The sequence below is a fragment of the Phoca vitulina genome, unplaced genomic scaffold (assembly GCF_004348235.1).
Source record: "Phoca vitulina isolate PV1807 unplaced genomic scaffold, GSC_HSeal_1.0 scaffold2, whole genome shotgun sequence".
In the NCBI taxonomy this organism is placed as follows: Eukaryota; Metazoa; Chordata; class Mammalia; order Carnivora; family Phocidae; genus Phoca; species Phoca vitulina.
The window spans coordinates 86,295,892-86,314,163 of NW_022589705.1; the positions used below are offsets into that span (position 1 = coordinate 86,295,892).

At 52.0% G+C, this 18,272-nt stretch overlaps 1 protein-coding gene across 1 annotated transcript; it reads left to right on the plus strand.

The window, feature by feature from the left end:
* The first annotated feature begins 1,418 nt into the window (after positions 1 to 1,418).
* On the plus strand, positions 1,419 to 10,176 carry MUL1 (mitochondrial E3 ubiquitin protein ligase 1). Its single transcript, XM_032392180.1, has 4 exons — positions 1,419 to 1,685; positions 6,009 to 6,096; positions 6,498 to 6,618; positions 8,097 to 10,176. Exons 1-4 carry the CDS (start codon positions 1,566 to 1,568, stop codon positions 8,824 to 8,826), a joined length of 1,059 nt encoding a protein of 352 aa, XP_032248071.1. The 5' UTR covers positions 1,419 to 1,565; the 3' UTR covers positions 8,827 to 10,176.
* Positions 10,177 to 18,272: the final 8,096 nt, after the last annotated feature.

An 18,272-nucleotide genomic window follows, 5' to 3' on the forward strand; every position in this document is an offset into this window, starting at 1 on the left:
CTCATATACACATATTTTTAAAACTTATTTAACCAATTAACTATTGATAATGTTTCAGTTGTTTTCATTCTTTTGCTATTAAAAACAATGCTGCAATGAATAATCTTGTATATTTGCCATGTTCAGATGTAATTTATGTAGGAAGAATTTCTGGAGGTGGAATTGCTAGGCCAATAGATACGGGTACTTTTAATCTTGATCATCATTGCCTAATTGTTCTCTATAAAGAATGTCCGGTTTCACACCCATCAGCAATATATGGGAGATGGGAATCTGTCCATGCACCGTTGCCAACACGATGTGTTATCAACTTTCAGACAAGTTCCATTAAAAAAAAAAAATTAGATTTAATTTTTAAGTGTGTGTGTGTGTGTGTGTGTGTGTGTAACAAATTCATGATCACCTCTTGGGTTGAAAATCATCAAAAGTATCTGGGGGTGTTAACAATCTGGAGATTCTGACCCCAGGTTCACAGAAAAGTAGAGATTTTACTTTTGTGAAGCAATTTACAGATTTTAGATGTATTTTACATGCATTGATTTTGACCAATAGGTACAATTCATACACTTTCAAGAATTTAAAGCATAACCGGGAGGAGCCAACTTGATGAACACTTTGATGTTTCGGGTAAGATTTTGGGTATCTTCTGATTATTTCAGTAAGGAGATTACTAAAGAGGTCAGAATATAGTGTGAAATCTGCCCCATAGTCGTGTTATGAGGATTAAATAGGATGTCTGCAAAACTTTCGTCACAATACCTGATACATAATAGCCACTCAATAAAGTAGCGGTAGTTATTAGCTAATAAACAATAGGCTGTTATATGCGTTGATGACAGATTAAGGGGCTATTTAGGTGATAAAATCTGCCCTTTTGACAGTAAGGGCTCTGGCGCCCGATAAATTCCTCTCTAGCACTCATGAGCAGTGTGACTTTGAGCACATCCCCTAACCTCCCCGGCCTCAGTTTTCACATCTGGAAAGTGGAAGAACAAAATCCAAGGCTCAAGGTTTGCCCTGAGCTTAAATGTGCAATACTCCGAAGTGCTTGCTACACACTAGTTCTCTTCTTTCCTCCCAATCTACTGATTGGAGCCATCAAGAACCCATCGAAAAACCCGATAACCCCAGGAAACCAGAGGGATCGAGACCAGGGCGACACGAGCGTGTTCATCACCGCCGGGGGGGCCGCGCGTCCAAGGGCAAAGGGTCACAAGCGACGTGCGATCTCTGACTTCCCCTTAACCACCTCGCCCCGCCCCGCCCCGCCCCCCTCTCCCCTCCCCTCCCCTCCCCTCCCCTCCCCTCCCCTCGGCGAGGAAGACCCCGCCCCTGTGGAGGCGGTCGCCCCCGGGCGATCACCCCGGCAACGCCGTCTTCCGGTCCGCTCGGCCCCGCCCACTTCCGGCCCCGGCGCCGCGCGTTAGCGCAGGGCGACCAGGCACTGGCGTCCGGAAGGGCGGCGTGGGGGCGCGGTCCCGGGCGGAGGGCGGAGGGCGGCGGAGCGCGGGGGACGCGCGGCCTGACTTCGGCGTCGCGGCCGGCACTCAGGGCTCCGCGCAGCCATGGAGAGCGGAGGGCGGCCCTCGCTGGGCCAGTTCATCCTCCTGGGCACCAGCTCTGTCGTCACCGCCGTCCTGTATTCCGTGTACCGGCAGAAGGCCCAGGTCGCCCAAGAGCTCAAGGTCAGTGCTGGAGCCAGCCTGGCCTCAGTCGGCTCACCCCTGCCCCCGGTAATGGTGAGCCCGCGGTTCGCCTCGGGCTGCTCCAGCGTCGGAAACTGCCCCAGAGAGGAAACCGGCCCTTGAGGGGTGTCGCCCCCGAGTCACGGGAGGAACTAGGATCAGAATTCGGGTCTCGTGATAACCGCTGCACTTCCCCTTTTCTCCTCAGCCGCTCTCATTACTCAGAATCTCGACCTGATTCCCTTATTCGACAAATACGAAGGGCCGCCTGCTCTGCTCCAGGCACTGGGGCTGTCGCATGGGTAGACGAGACAAAAGTCCCTGCCCTCATGGAGATTCCGTTCTGGTACAGGCAACCAGGCAATAAACACGTACCTCAGATGGTATGACAGATGGGGAGAAAAATACTACGGAATCATGCGGGGAAGAGAGGAAATGCAGTGGTGTGCTATTTTATTTTAAATAAGGTGACATTTAACAGAGCCCAGGAGGAGGTGAGGGAGACCGCGCAGGTGTCTAGGGGAAGAACAGTTCAGATGGAGGGAACAGCCAGTGCAGGAACCCTAGACTTTGCCCATTTTTGTAACCACTCACTTCTTGCTTCTACAGACTCTTCCTTTTTAATATTTTAGTTATTTTAAAAATAACGCTTGGGGCGCCTGGGTGACTCCGTCGTTAAGCGTCTGCCTTCGGCTCAGGTCATGATCCCAGGGTCCTGGGATCCAGCCCCGCATTGGGCTCCCTGCTCGGCGGGAAGCCTGCTTCTCCCTCTCCCACTCCCCCTGCTTGTGTTCCCTCTCTCGCTGTGTCTCTCTCTGTCAGATAAATAAAATCTTAAAAAAAAAAAAAAAAAAAAGCTTGCTTTCTTAGACTGCCCTTTACAGCTTAGCACATTCTCATCTTATTTTTTTCTTCACAATAATTTTTTTTAAAAGATTTTATTTATTTATTTATTTGACAGAGAGAGACACAGCGAGAGAGGGAACACAAGCAGGGGGAGTGGGAGAGGGAGAAGCAGGCTTCCCGCGGAGCAGGGAGCCCGATGCGGGGCTCCATCCCAGGGCCCTGGGATCATGACCTGAGCCGAAGGCAGACGCTTAACGGCTGAGACACCCAGGCGCCCCCTTCACAATGATTTTTTGAGGTGGGGAAAATGACAATCATCTCCAGATTGCAAACCAGGAAATTCAGACTCAGAGCAAAGGTCTTATAGCTTCTTGGGTTGGAACTTAAGTCTTTTGATTCCAAGTGTAGGATTTTTTTTCTTTTTTTCTTTTCCCTGATTGACCACATTGCTTTATTGTGAATGTCTGACTGGCCCATGAGAGATGGACCTCTTTAGGTCAGAGACAGGGTCTTATTTATCCTTTTTTCCCCCCTTCCCCCTTCTCGGTTCTTATTCAGTGCTTGACAAGTGGTAGATGCTCAGTAAACGTGGATTCCTTTTGGCTGAAATGTCACAATACCACAGTTAGGGCTTCACTTGACATGTATCTGAAGGATTCCTAAACCTGACTTAGTTCATTATCATCATATTGTTTTCAGTAAGGGCTTAGAAACCAGTGTGTGAAGTCTCTGCCATGGAGGGGAGTTTGGGAATCCATCCGGAATGAACCAGGTTACCAGGCAGTTGTTATTTGTGGTGCAAGTGGTGTCCTAGTAAGATTCCAGCTGCCCAGTTGTTTGTCTGATTATAAATAAGCGAGTTATGCTGAAGTCATTGGCTGGAAGTATAACTGATACTTCACTTTCTGACTCTGAAAGTCTGAAATCAGGTTGGCACCAGGCTGGCCCAATGTGGGACCTTTGAAGCAGTGAACTCTTCAGGATCCATTTTTGGGTGACCTTAAAAGTTTTGCCAGTCAGTTTCCAAATGAGGATGAAATGGCCCCTTTCTGGAAAGAGTTGGGATTCCTAATATTTTAGATTCAGTTTTCTTGATCAGATTACAAAACGTCCAGACTAGGTTTGAGTCTTATCCTGTGTAGCTCTCCTAGTGCTGGGAATGCATATTTATTGCTTGCCTACATGTGCCAGCCCCTGGGCTAGATTCCTTCCCACGTTATGCATCATTTATTTTTTATTTTTATTTTTTAAGATTTTATTTATTTGAGAGAGAGAGATAGCAAGAGAGAGCATGAGCAGTGGGGAGAGGGAGAAGCAGGCTCCCTGCTGAGCAGGGAGCCCGATGTGGGGCTCCATCCCAGGACCCTGGGATCATGACCTGAGCTGAAGGCAGACGCTTAACTGACTGAACCACCCAGGTGCCCTCCCGTCGTTTAATAAACATAAAAATCCAGTGGCAGTTTTCTGTCCATTTTCTACAGCTCTGGAAACAGACTCAGGTAAATTAAGTTGCTCAAAGTCACAGTGGATGCACTGAAGCTTGATTCAACCTCAGGTCTTTCTGACCATATTCCCTCTGCCCTTTAAAAAAATTCTAACTGGCTTTCCTGTGGTGGATACTCTACCAGCTGTGTGACTTGGAGCAAAGCACTTCATCTCTCTGAGCCTCAGTTTCCTGATCTGTAATTGGGGATAATAATGTGTTCTGTGTAGGGACGGTAGGAGCATTACATGGATTTATGCTTTTAAAGTGTTTAGCATAGTCCCTGGTATATACATTTGACCTTTGAACAACATTGGTTTGAACTGTGTGGGTCTACTTAACACGCAGATTTTTTTTTTTCAATAAATACAGTACTATGAATCTCTCATGATTTTTATTTTTATTTTTTTTAAGATTTTATTTATTTTTTCACAGACAGAGAGGGAACACAAGCAGGGGGAGTGGGAGAGGGAGAAGCAGGCTTCCCGCGGAGCAGGGAGCCCAATGCGGGGCTCGATCCCAGGACCCTGGGATCATGACCTGAGCCGAAGGCAGACGCTTAACGACTGAGCCACCCAGGCACCCCTTTCTCTCATGATTTTTAAAAAGTATTTTCTTTTCTCTAGCTTGCTGTATTATAGGAACACAGCATATAATACATATAACCTACAAAGTATGTGTTGATTGACTGCTTATGTTATCAGTAAGGCTTCTGGTCAACGATAGGCTATGAGTAGTGAAGTTTTGGGGGAGTCAGAGTTATATACAGATTTTCGACTGCGTGGCGGGTCAGCGCCCCTCACCCCTGCATTGTTCAAGGGCCAGTTGTAGTCTAAGTGATTATTCATTCACTTAACTTACTCATCAAATACGTATTGAGTGCCTGCTATGGGTCAGGCACTGTTCTCGGCACCAGGGGGACAGCAATGAACAAGACAAGCAAGGTCCGAGCTGTGCTCGAGTTTAATAGTCCAGGGGAGGGGGACAGAACAAAGGAGTCAATAGACTCCTAGTTGCTGGGCTGTTATTTGTACTATCCTCACAGTGTAGGTGGTTCATAAGTTGGGATTGACCTGGCTCCTGTCATTTACTGTGCAGCACTAGCTTCAACTTCGAGTGACCTCAGTGACCTAGAGTACCCATCCCTCCTCACCCCTTGAGGGCTTACGTACCTGGCATCCTTCAGATTTGTTGATGCAATTCCCTGCAAGTGGGAAGTGTCCTTGATTCATCCCTGAATCCCCAGTGCCCAGCCCAGTGCCTGGCACATGGATGCTCAGGAACTGGTCATTGGTTTTATTAATCTTCTCTTTATTTTTGATGTAGCAGTGCCAGGCTGCTTGGTCCCCATGCAGGGGGGGACCTGAATCGGAGGGGGTGGCAGAAGGAGGGGGGTGGTGGCAGCTGTCACCATGGTCTCCTGCTCGTCAGAGGCTGGAAGGATGAACTGGAAAGTAGGAGAATAGTGCCAGCGAACAGAGCCTTGCCCCCCACGGCGAGGGCAGCCCTGTACTGTCCCGTGTAATGCAGAGCGTGCATTGCCCCCGGCACGCTGAGAGCAACGCCTGCCCTTGCCCGAGCCCCTGCCAGGTCCTGGGCACCGGCTTAGGTACTTTCCACAGAAGCCCTCTAATGCGTGGTTCTGTGTCGTCAAGAAGAGATTAAATTATGTTCAGTCTGTGGCATGAAAACGGATAAAGACCTTTCATATTTTCACTAAAAAAAGTTAAAATGAAGAGGAGGGTATGTTTCTGTTAACTGGGGAAAGAATGTCGCTGGCACCCCCAATCGCAGGGTGGCAGATGCCTGGTTATGTGGTGAAACTTCTGGGGCACAGCTTGGGAATGTGATTCTCCATAACCTCCTTCCTGCCTGATTTCCTCATTCTCTTTTCATTACGTAAAAAAAGTAAATCGTCTTTTTCTTGTTGGGCCTGTAAGTGTGGTAGAACATGCAGTAGTCAGCAGCCAGTTGAATGTGTTGTTTGCATTTAGGGAGCTAAAAGAATCCACTTGGGTGAAGACTTAAAGAACATTCTCTCAGAAGCCCCAGGAAAATGTGTGCCTTATGCTGTTATTGAAGGTATGTTTATTTATTGGCAAAATTAAAAGTTTCCTCTTCTCGAAGTTTAATAAAAATCTTGGCTGATATTAAGGGCCTTTTGTATGGGGCAGTGTTCCAGAACTAGGACCTTGGGGTCAGAAAGACCTGGGTTATTGCTGTGTGATCCTGGCGCAATCACCCAACCTTTCTGAACCTCCCTTACCCCATCTGAACAAGAATTCCAACCTTTTAGGGTGGTTGGAAAGCTGAAATGATGGATCCATGTAAAGTGCTTAGCAGAGTGCTGACAAAACAACTTACCGTGATGTCATTTGCATCATTTTGATTAATTCAACTCAAACTAAAAACAACATTTAAATCACCTTGAAAGGAAAGGGCAGAACAGTTCTTCAGAAGTAAAATAATTTGTTTCCGTTTAGGGGCTGTTCGATCTGTTAAAGAAACGCTTAACAGCCAGTTCGTGGAAAATTGCAAGGGCGTGATTCAGCGGCTGACACTGCAGGAGCACAAGATGGTGTGGAATCGGACAACCCACCTCTGGTACGTATCCTTTCTGCCCTGGCCACGCCTCCCAGTCGGTCGGCTCACGTGCTGGTGTCCTGGGTACTGTTCCCATGTCTGCCGGTTCCCCTGAGACAAGGCCTAGTCCAGTTTCTTCATGCTGACGGTATTCTTGCGGGAGAACGGTTTTTCCAGCCAGTCCTAGTGGGTTTTTGTTTTGTATTTTGTATTTTTTATTGTGGTAAGAATGCTTCACATGAGATCAACCACCCCCCCCTCCCCCCCGCTGTTTTTTTAAAGATTTTATTTATTTATTTGAGAGAGACTGAGCATGAGTTGGGGGTGGGGGAGAGGGCGGTGAGGAAGGGCAGAGGGAGAGGGAGAAGCAGACTCCCCACTGAGCAGGGAGCCCGACGCTGGACTCGATCCCAGGACCCCGGGATTATGACCTGAGCCAAAGGCAGACGCTTAACTGACTGAGCCACCCAGGCGCCCCATGAGATCTACCCTTTTAACAGCACTAGAGCATGTGGTACTGTAGGCTACAGGCACATCTCTAGAATGTATTCATCTTGTATAACTGACGCTTTATACCCACTGAACAGCAGCTCCCATTGTCTTCTCTCCCAGTCCATGGCAACCACCATTCTGCTCTCTGTCTCCATGAGTATGACTTCTATTTTATTTCATTTTTATTTTTTTTTTGAGAGAGAGAGAAAGAGAGAACATGTGTGCATGCGCATGTGAGCAGGGGGAGGGGCAGAGGGGAAGGGAGAGAAGGAATCTTAAGCAGGCTCCATGCTCAGCACGGAGCACGACATGGGGCTCGATCTCACAACCCTGAGATCATGACCTGAGCCAAAATCAGGAGTCCGACACTTAACCGACTGAGCCACCCAGGCGCTCCTGAGTGTGACTGTTTTAGGTCCCTCGTGTAAGTATTTGTCTTTCTGTGCAGTGGCTTGGTTCTCTTAGCATAATGTCCCCCAGGCTCATCCCTGTTGTCACTGTCACATATGGCAGAGTTGCCCTCCTTTTTATGGCTGAATAATGTCTGCGTGTGTATCACATTTTCTTTCTCCACTCATCTGCTGATGGGCATCTAGGTTGTTTCCATGTCTTGGTTCTTGTGAATAACGCTGCGGTGAACACAGGAGTGCAGATACCTCTTTGAGACCCTGATCGCACTTCTTTGGGACGTATACCCCGAGAAGTGGGATTGCCAGATCATACGGTAGTTCCGTTTTTCATTTCTTAAGGAACTGGATATTTATTTGAAAGTGGCAAAGAGAGGTAAACGGTGGAGCTGATCTAGGACAGTGCTTATTGCCCACTGATACGGCCCGAGAACCTCAAAAACGGAGCCTCCCTATCATGAGGCACTAGGATAACAGTGATTTGTGTGTATTCTTCCAGCTCGTTCGGACTTTATCCTGTCCTGGCATTTAGGCCATCCCCTCTGTGCTTGGGCGTGAGGTGTTTGCTGTCCTCTTTTATCTTGGGTTCTCTCGTTTTAGGAACGACTGCTCAAAGATCATTCACCAGAGGACCAACACAGTGCCCTTCGACCTGGTCCCCCATGAGGACGGCGTGGCCGTGGCCGTGCGAGTGCTGAAGCCGCTGGACTCCCACGATCTGGGCCTGGAGACCGTGTACGAGAAGTTCCACCCCTCCGTCCAGTCCTTCACCGACGTCATCGGCCACTACATCAGCGGCGAGCGGCCCAAAGGCATCCAGGAGACGGAGGAGATGCTGAAGGTGGGCGCCACGCTCACGGGCGTCGGCGAGCTGGTCCTGGACAGCAGCTCCGTGCGCCTGCAGCCCCCCAAGCAGGGCATGCAGTACTACCTCAGCAGCCAGGACTTCGACGGCCTGCTGCAGAGGCAGGAGTCCAGCGTCCGACTCTGGAAGGTCCTGACGCTGGTCTTCGGCTTCGCCACCTGCGCCGTGCTCTTCTTCATCCTCCGCAAGCACTACGTGCAGCGGCAGGAGAGGCAGCGCCTCCGGCAGATGGAGAAGGAGTTCCAGGAGCATGAGGCCCAGCTGCTGAGCCGCGCCAAGCCCGAGGACAGGGAGAGTCTGAAGAGCGCCTGTGTCGTGTGTCTGAGCAGCTTCAAGTCCTGCGTCTTCCTGGAGTGCGGGCACGTGTGTTCCTGCACCGAGTGCTACCGCGCCCTGCCCGAGCCCAAGCGCTGCCCCGTGTGCAGACAGGAGATCGCCCGGGTGATTCCCTTGTACAACAGCTAACCGGCGGAGGCCGCACGGCTGGCGGTGAGGGGGCCCCCCCACCCCCCCTCCCAGGAATTTGTGTCTTGAGGCCCAGCTGTCATCCCAGCTACGACTGAGGGAGGGGACTGGGGGAGCCATCCGGCCTCACAGCCCCAACACTAGGATGTTGCCTTGCCACCGAGAGCGGGGACTCTTCCGCCACTGGCTGAGACTCACGGCCCCACCCTGGGGTGGTGTGGTGGCCTTGCCTTCCTGGAACCGGCGGAGTGTGTGTGTGTGTGTGTGTGTGCGCGCGTGCATGTGTGTGTGCGCGTGCATGTGTGTGTGCGCGTGCATGTGTGTGCGTGCATGCATGTGTGTGTGTGCGCGTGCGTGTGTGACGGCACCTCATCGCTTGAGGGCCCAAGCCAGTGATCTCCAGCTCTTCTGGTCCTTTCTGGGGAATTGCTGGTTCCTGTGGTCTTGCACCTTGAGTGACTCAGCCAGCAGGGAGGCGAAGTCAGGCTCTGGGTGTGGTGTATGCCCCACGGAGCTGTCTGAAGAGTCGCCTCTGACGAGACTGTCACAGTCTTTCTTCCTTTTGCTTACACCCCAGGAAAAAGGCCAGGCTGGACACGGGAACTGTGTCCCTTTCCCCTCACCTCCTTACCTCTTAATGTGGGCACATGTGTGTCGGGACAAAAGGGAGCGACGCCCGCCATCCGCCTTCTGCCTAAAAGCTGGGAACTCTGGTCAGCAGGCTGAAGGGCGGCCACTTGAGGGGACAGTCGGGCTGTCCTGTCGTCCCCAGTGGTGAAGGTGGCAGCTTGGCTGCAGCCCTCCTGGTGTCTCCGGGACCGGAGCGCACCGCCGGCCCTGGCTGGGAGCGCGAGAGGCCCGAGGCCCGAGGGCTGGCTCTGGCTTTCTCTGCCTGGGGTCGGCCCGACAGGCCTCACCACCTGAACGAAGCAATAAGGCTGCTGCTGCCCCAGCCTCCTGGCCCTGTCAGCCTCCCTCCTGGGCTGTCACCGAGGCAAAGTCGCCAGCCAGCACCCTGAGCACAGAGCCTCTTCCAGAGTCCCGCCTCCTCACGTTGAGAAGTTAGCATCCCATGGGTGGAGTCACATTGCCCCTTCCTGGGTTGCTGTTCACCCCCTCACGTGCCCCCCCCCTCACCGAGTTTGTGGAAAGAAGTGGGGGAACCCCTTTCACCTCCTCCGACTAGTCAGAGGTCTCTTCTCTCCCTTCCCTGGCTTTGAATATTCATCCGCTATCCTCTTTTGTGTGGGGGAGGTGGGTGCTCTCCGGGGGCTGACACCCGTTCTATGCAGGGTCCTCTGTGGACAGCACAAATTAAACATGTTACAACCAAGTGTTAACCTGTTGCTTTGTCAACGAAAGTTTGGTGGTTTGGCTGAGGCTTGCGTGAAATGGGACTGAATCTCATTGCGGTGGAATGATCTAGAGACCTTGAAGCCTCTCTGTGTGTCTTCTTCCTGGGCAAAGAGGTGCTCTGGGGCTCCTACAGGGCGTGTTCGGCAGTTTGGTGAGGTGGAGGCCTGGGGGCGGGCGTCCTGGAGAGTAGCCCATAGGTGGCCCTGGCCTCACGGAGAAGTCCTGAGCAGAGGGGCAGTGACACGATGGGGCCGGGGTGGGATGCTGGGGGACAGCAGGGAGGAGATGAACATTTAGAGTATTGTGCTATACGCTCTTCTGAGCTTTCATTTCAAGGTGAGCTGATCCTCACAAAACCTGCAGGCTCTCCTGGTCTCTGCATCTCAGAGAAGGAAATAACCCACGAGGGGAAGTTCACTGGCCTGGCAGCCTCCGGCTACTAGGTGGTGGGTCTGAATTAAAACTCCAGGCTGTTCCAAAGCCCCTGACCCTCCCGCTCACAGGCAGTGACTAATTTCCTGTGTGTACAGGACTACCCCACAGGATCCTCGCTCCCGAGTTCATGGAGGGGGCCCGCTGTGGAACAGGCGGAGGTGAGAAGCCACGTGCCAGTACTGAGTCCGGTCTGGTGAGGCGGAAAGAGCTTGGGGGCTGGGCAGGGTGAGGGGGCGCCCGATCACCTTGAAAGCACCTGCCCCTTTTTCCTTGTCCTTCAGCCCTGATTTTTTCAGAAGGTCCAGCTTTTATTTATTTTTATTTTTATTTTTTTTTAAGATTTTTATTTCTTAAGAGAGAGCATAAATGGGGGGGAGGCAGAGGGAGAGGGACAAGCAGACTCCATGCCAAGCAGCGAGCCTGACACGGGGCTCCATCCCAGGACCCTGAGAAGATCACGACCTGAGCCGAAGTCAGACGCTTAACTGACTGAGCCACCCAGGCACTCCGGTCCAGCTTCCAGTAGAGGATGAATGAACCACCTGTGGCCGGTGTATGTGGCCATCTATTGAGAGTTCAGCCCTCGGCACAGATTTCGTGAGTAAGTCTGAAAAGGGAAGGCCACCTGCTCTACCCCAGCCCCACTCAGATCTGGGGGGACCAAATCTGCCTCGACTGTTCTCCAAGCCGAGCCTGGGAGACACAGCCGCGGCACACGGTCCCCGCCTTAGGAAGTGACAGCTCGTCGGGAACAGGAACACTCATGTACCCAGGTTGTGGATTTGAGGTCCCTGCTCAGTCCTAGCCCAGGTGGGGCTGACACTGTCTCAGCTTCCTGCCCCTGTGGCAGTTCCCACCTTCCATTTTGGGAGCCCCATCTCCAGGAGGGCTGAACGGGACCTACCTGGGACAGACAGGGCCCAGGCTGGGGAGTGGGGAGTGACAGGGAGGGGAGGACCATAGGATGTTAGTGCTGAACCGACCTTGGGATAGTTGTGAGTTTTCAGTTCTTTGCTAACTCAACCCCTATGCTCAGTCACTTTAATCCTAGACAGACACCTTCAGGAGGAGTCCTCTTGAATATCTGCTCCTGGTGTCTCGAATGTCTGCTAGGCACTTTATGTGCATTAATGCGGGGGGCAGGGGGTCCTACAGAGTGGACATTGTTATCCCCACCTTACAAGTGAGGCTCAGAAGGGCTCTGTGTTTGCCTCCAGCCACACATCATTGTGAGCTAGCCCGTGTTAGGTTCCTTACAGGCAGCGTTCCTGAGACTTTGGGCAAGCAAGCGGGGGAGACCGTATTACCCCAATTTGCAGGTTATGTGATGTGCTCAAGGCTACCAAGGTCTGACTAGAATGCCTCCACCTTTTGTCTTTTATCACTTTAGGCCTGAAGAGGGGAAGGAAAGTCATCCAACAGACCACTGAGTGTTGCAGACCCAGTGTTTTCCTGGCCAGTCACACCCTAGTTACATATCATAGGGAGAGGCTTTGAGGTTTCCCTAGCTTATCTTGATGGAACAGATAACAGACCTGGGAGGCAGGTCTTTGGAATCCTAACTCATTCAGAATTATGATAGAAAATTCAAGAAGCAACAATATGTGGAACATTTAAAAAGCAAACAACAACACGACAAACTTGGCCAATCTGGCACCCTTTACGACCCCGGTCCCAGGCCATGAAAATCCCAACTGGACGATGGGTCTGAGGCTGATGATCCCACAGGGCCTCTGGAATGCTCAGAGGAAGAGCCGGTCATGTTCACTGATGGGCATTTATTCATCTAACAAACATTTGCTAAATGTATATTTAGCAATCTCTGTGCCTGGAGTTGCAAAATGAATAAGACGCAGTCTCTGCCCTTGCAGGGCTCAGAGTTGTCTTAATATACCCTCATTGTTCGAAAGGCAGTAAACCGTACTGGCCAAGTGTGATGACCCTCAGTTGTTGGGCATATTTGCTGTTCACAGAATAGTGTAGCTGGGATGAGCCTTTGAAATTGACCTGGTTAGAGCAGATTCCCATTCAAAATAAACCGACCAAGGGCAGTCCAGCATTGCAGAAGGGGAGCCAAGCAGAGAAGACGTACCCCACAGAGCCTACGATGACCCACTGGAAACACCAACCTGACCGTGTCCCTCCTCTGCTTGAAGCACTTCCCCAGGCCCCCTGTCATCTCCAGGCCCAGGCCCTGACTCTTCCCAGGCATCTGAAGGCCTGTGTAACCCAGCCCAGCTGTCCAAGCCTTTCCGCATCCCTCCGTCCCACGCTTGTGGCTCCTGTCGCACAGTCAGTGAGGTTCCTGAGACATGCCATGCTGAGTCCTGCCCCTGGCATCCTGGCTCTTCACCTTGCTAACGTCTACTTACCTTTCAAAATCAGCTTTAGGTGGTGTCCCCTCCATTCCTAGGTGCCTTGGAGGGGTTAGGTGCCCCTCCCCTGAGATTCCATAATAGTCTTCTCAGTCCTGCCCTTAACCGGATTGCCCCTGTCCTGGGGAGGACCTGCCTGCATCTTATTTTTTCTCGGGTCGTCACTATACACTAGTTAGAGCTAACATTAGGGCTTGTTCTTTGCTGGGTACTGACTAAGTGCTCTCCATGATTCATGTCATTTAATCTGTACCCTGAGTTACGTGTTTGTATTATTCTTCCTTTAAAGAGAAGGAAACCGGGGCACCTAGGGGGCTCAGTTGGTTAAGTGTCTGCCTTCGGCTCAGGTCCTGATCCCAGGGTCCTGGGATTGAGCCTCACATCGGGCTCCCAGCTCAGCAGGGAGCCTGCTTCTCTCTCTCCCCCTCCGCCCCGTTCGTGCTTTCTCTTTCTCTCAAATGGATAAAATCTACATAAATAGATAGATAGATGACAGATGATAGATAGATAGATAGATAGATAGATAGATAGATAGATAGATGATAGAAGGAAACCAAGGCCCAAAGTGGTCAGGTATCTTGCCAAGCTCACAAGAGAGTCAAGATTTAAGCCCACGCGGTCTGACTCCAAGCCCAAGAGCTCAAGCAGTGAATGTCCGTGCAATGGGCAAGTTGACTAGCGAGTGAACTAGACGTGGGGTAAGCAGTCCTGAGAGGCTGCCTGTGGGAGTCGGTTACTGGACCAGAGATGAGGGCCATGACCTGGTTGTAGGAGTGAGGGAAGGGCCTCAAGCCAATGTGGATAAACTGTATGAGAGGAACATTTGTGCAGCGAGCTGACCAGAGTGTTGAGGACTCCGCACAGGAAAGTTGAGATGATGTCATTGTGTGGTGGGAAATAGTCTGGACCGGCAGCCCAAAGGCTGGCCTGCTCTCAGGACCTGGCTCTGTTGCTGTGTGATCTTAATGGAGTGATTTGACCTCTCTGGGCCTCAGCTCTGTCTATAAATGGAGCAAGTTGGATTCGAAGCCCTCCAAACCTCCATCCAGCTCTGACATTTTGCATGTCTAAGCGTGGGTGAGGGAGCCAAGAGGGCAGTGTGGAGGTCCTCTTTGGGGCTGCAAGTCTGACAGATGAGAGCCGGGCCCTCTTCAGGCTAGCTGCCTGCCACAGCTTTGGGACCACGTTCCCCTAAAGCCAGGGAGATCAGTACATTTTCTAATTAGATAGTGTTAACTTATCAATTTTGAATGAGATAAGTTTCGATTTAAGATGTCCTGAATTGCTCCCTGGAGTGCTCATTAGTCACTTCCCCTGCAGCTGCCTTATTGTTTTCCAGATGCCAGCCCAGGGACCTGGCATTTCCCTTCCCCAAGAGTGGGGCGCACGAGGCCCAGCAGTGACACCGGCCTTGGTTAGAGGGGCTGACCGGGCGTGGGCGGGGGCCCTCCTCTCCTGCCCTTTACCCTCTGTCCTTGCCAGAGCGATTCCCTTCCGCGACGTTCCTCAAATTCAGATCCCTCCGGGATTGGGCCACGACTCTGGAGGGCCACAGCTGAACTCAACAAGCATTAATTAGGCACCGAGTGTGCCAGGCACCTTGGATCTGTAACCTGAATGTTCTCTAGGCTGGGGGGGAGGGAGGGACAAATGAGGTTGTATTAAAATTAATGTCCAAATTGCCCCAGCTGCAGGCCTCCCAGCCCCTCATCATCTTTCCTAGCACCTTGAAGGTGCTTCGTAGGGTGGAGCTTCATACACGCTTCCAATAAGTTGGTCCATAGTCTATTTCTTCCTAGGCTCCCCCCGCCCCCGCCCCGTCTCCCCGCCGCAGGACTCTGCCTGGGATCCCTCCTACTGCTGCAGGCTCTGCCATGACCTCCAGGTGGCGCTGTGCCCCCATGGTTGAGGCCGGCTGGAGGCCTCAGGAGCAACCAAGGCGGTTCTTCCAAAGGTCTATGCAAACGTTCCCTCCCCTGAAGGGCGGGAACAGGCCTGGGAGGATCCCGAACTGCTGATCCCAGGTCCAGCGGGGCACAGCCTGGAAAGGGGAGAAGCAGGGATTTTTCTCTCTGGTTCCTTCCTTTCTCTGCCCAACTCACCAGGAAGTTGGGTGCAGATGTGAAAGTTTTGAGAAGCCCAGAAAATTCTGGGGGAAAAAAAATCCCCCATTTCTCCCCCGATAATTTCCCAGGCATTCACGTCTTTAAATATACTAACCATGATTTCTTTCAACAAAAACGAGATATGCATAATGCATCACATGTTCTTAAAATACTCAAATGACTTCATACTGGTAAAGGATGCTTAAAAAAATTGTATGGCATAGATTCTGATTCTCCGCACAAGAAGCGTTTTCTCAGCAGGAGAAAGAAAGAAGCTTCTCTCAGCCTGGCCTGCTGTCCTTGCTCTCATCTCCCTGTCCTGCCTTTGCCTTTTGCCCCCTTGTCCAAGTGCCCGGCTCCTCTGTCCCCTTCCCTGCTGCCTCTTGTCAACTACTTTCCTTGGCAGTCCTGCCTCTTATCTGCCCTGTTTGCCTCTTGCCTCCCAGTGTGTGTAAGAGTTTCTTCCTCTGCGTGTGGATCTGTCCTCCTCCCTGAGGCTTTCTTAGGCTCTCTGCTTCTGTCTGCTTCTGCTTCCGTGGGGCTGGCTCACCTCCCATCTTTCTCACCTGTGCCTGGCCCCTGCGCTTGCAGACCGGATCTCCTCCTTCCTCAGCCCCTGCCCAGGCCGGGCAGGATGGGGAGGGCTCTGTGACCATGCAGTGGCTGCTCCTCACTCTTCTCCCCTTCCTGTCACATAGGGAATTCCTTTCCTAGGGAGCAAGGGCCCTTCTGTCCAACCCTGGAGGGCTTTAGGTGGCAGGACTCACGGCGTGGAGCTGTCCCCATCAGTGACCCCACAGCACCTCATCTGATCCGTACATCTCCCTTTGAGGCTGATCTGTTACCCCCCTTTCAGAGCTGAGAGGAATTCTGGCTCAGAGAGGGAAGTGACGGCATCCACATCCGTGGAAATGGTGTAGGAAGGGGTGTAGGAAGGGGTGTAGCTGGGATTGGCGCGGGTCTTCTGATTTACCCTCTTTTACTTGCTCTTCAGCAGGTCCGGTAAACAGATCTGTGCTGGGAGACCTGGGGTCTTGGTCCTGGCGCGGTCTCTGGCGGGGCAGTTCATCTTCCCTGTTTGGGACCGGCTTTCCCCCTCCATGGAGTGGGAAAGTACCTCTTCTCTGTCCTGCCATCCTTACCCGTCCTCAGGGACCTGAAATGACATCGCATCCAGGGGGTGGGCAAGTGCTTGACTAACAGACAGTGGAGGTGGAAGGGTCCAGAGCTGTGCACAGCCCTTCAGCGGGCTCAGAAGTCAGTGGCCACATTCCTCTGCTCAGGCTTGAGCCACCACAGGTCTGACCCCAGGTCTGGGGGAGAGGCAGGAGTGAGGGCCTCTGGGCTTCAGATGTAAAAAGTCCTTCTGTTGTCACAGGAGACTGGTGGGGAATGGCATTTGTAGGATCTAGTCCTGCCCTCTTTTTTAAGGGGCCACGGGGGTTCAGAGGTCCCCTGGGAACTGGGTACACAATTTCCTGCTTCTGGGAAAGAGAATCCATCTCTTTTATCAGATTTCCAAGGAGTCCCTGGCCTGCAAGAGGTCTGGACTCTTTAATCTACACCCCCTCCATATCTGTGGGTAGGCCGAGGTGTAGAGACTGGAAGAGGCTTGTCCCTGGTTTGGTGACTCCCAGGTGTCCTCAGGGAGGCACTGTCGCCCAACAGTTGGGAGCTCAGCCTCGAGTCAGACCAGCTGCCTCTCCTGGGCCATTCCTTGCAGCTCTGGCTTACCTCTCAACTTCCCTGGCTGCAGACCCTTACAGATGGTATAAGACAGATGACGGCCACTCCCAAGGTGATCATGAGTAGCCATTAGCATGATCCGGGGCCTGGTAAGCTCTTAGTAGTGACTGGGCAGCGGGAGTTTGGGATCAGAAGGTGGTGGTGGCCTTTTCTGAACTTGCTGGGGTCAGCTCCTTCTTTGTCCCCTTTAGCTCAGCTCATTGTTCTGGTGGGGTCAGGGGCTCTTTCATCAGCGGACTTTGGGCCTCTTGGGAGCTCTGGACAGACGAAGGCCGACATGTGGGTAAAGTATTCAGAGCCCAGGCTTCAGAGCCAGACCACAGTTCCCAGGCTCTTGAGCCTCCCCCGTGTGTCCACAGGGTTAAATGTGTACCTGCCCTTGTCTGCCCCTAGGGTCCTGAGGATGCACAAGACCACCATGGCGCCAGGCCTGTCTGAGGCCCTCTTTTTTCCCAGTCCGAGAGGGGCTATCGTTTTCCAGGGTGGCACAGAGCCCCAGCACCCCAACCCCTCAGTCTGGTTTGGGGGCTGTAGGCAGAGCAGCTCTAGTAGAGTTCCGGGACCCCTCCCTCCCTCCCTCCTCCGTGTGAGGATGCGGAATGAGGAGGGTGGGGGAGAGCACATTCAGGACATTACCGGTTATCCCCTTCTCATGTTCTAGTGACGTCTGGCTCCTGAGCTCCTCCCAGCTGTCCTCACCCTTCCTTAGGTTTTGCTGAAGAGCCTGTGGGACTCCTACCTTGTGGGCTGTGGGTACAATAAAAACTTAAAAAATTACCCTCTGATCCTTTTATGTATTTTATTTATTTATTTATTTTTTAAAAGATTTTATTTATTTGCGAGAGAGAGAATGAGAGACAGAGAGCATGAGAGGGAGGAGGGTCACAGGGAGAAGCAGACTCCCCGCTGAGCAGGGAGCCCGATGTGGGACTCGATTCTGGGACTCCAGGATCATGACCTGAGCCGAAGGCAGTCACTTAACCAACTGAGCCACCCAGGCGCCCCCTTTTATGTATTTTATCTGAAATACAGCAAACTTCCTTGTTGAGAAAAGCCCTTTTATTTTCTGACTAATCCTGGGTTGCTGCACTGCCCGCCCCCATACAGTTCTGGGTGGGCTGAGTAATGCAGCAGTAAGAGCAGGGGGGCCCCTCGGTTCCAGCAAGCCCTGTCGGGGCCCCAGTTTCCCGTCTGTAATGGGAGGAGACTGGACTAGATAAACTCTACGGGTGGTTTCCCACTGAGCAGTCTAGAGCTCTGGGCATTCTTTGGAGATCCTTCAGGGAATATGGGGGGACCCCCAAAGTGTGGGTCTTGAGCCCCTAGCTCCCCAGCAACTGGCCCTTTATCTATTTTTTATTTACTGAGGTTTCTTCTAAGATATTTTCTGGAAGAAAGGGTCTTGGTGATTAGACAGATGAAGGGAAGA

Coding starts and splice junctions, on each gene's coding strand:
- MUL1 (XM_032392180.1), top strand. CDS start 1,566: ATGGAGAGCGGAGGGCGGCCCTCGCTGGGCCAGTTCATCCTCCTGGGC. Junction 1,686..6,008: donor AGGTCGCCCAAGAGCTCAAG/GTCAGTGCTGGA, acceptor GTTTGCATTTAG/GGAGCTAAAAGAATCCACTT. Junction 6,097..6,497: donor GCCTTATGCTGTTATTGAAG/GTATGTTTATTT, acceptor GTTTCCGTTTAG/GGGCTGTTCGATCTGTTAAA.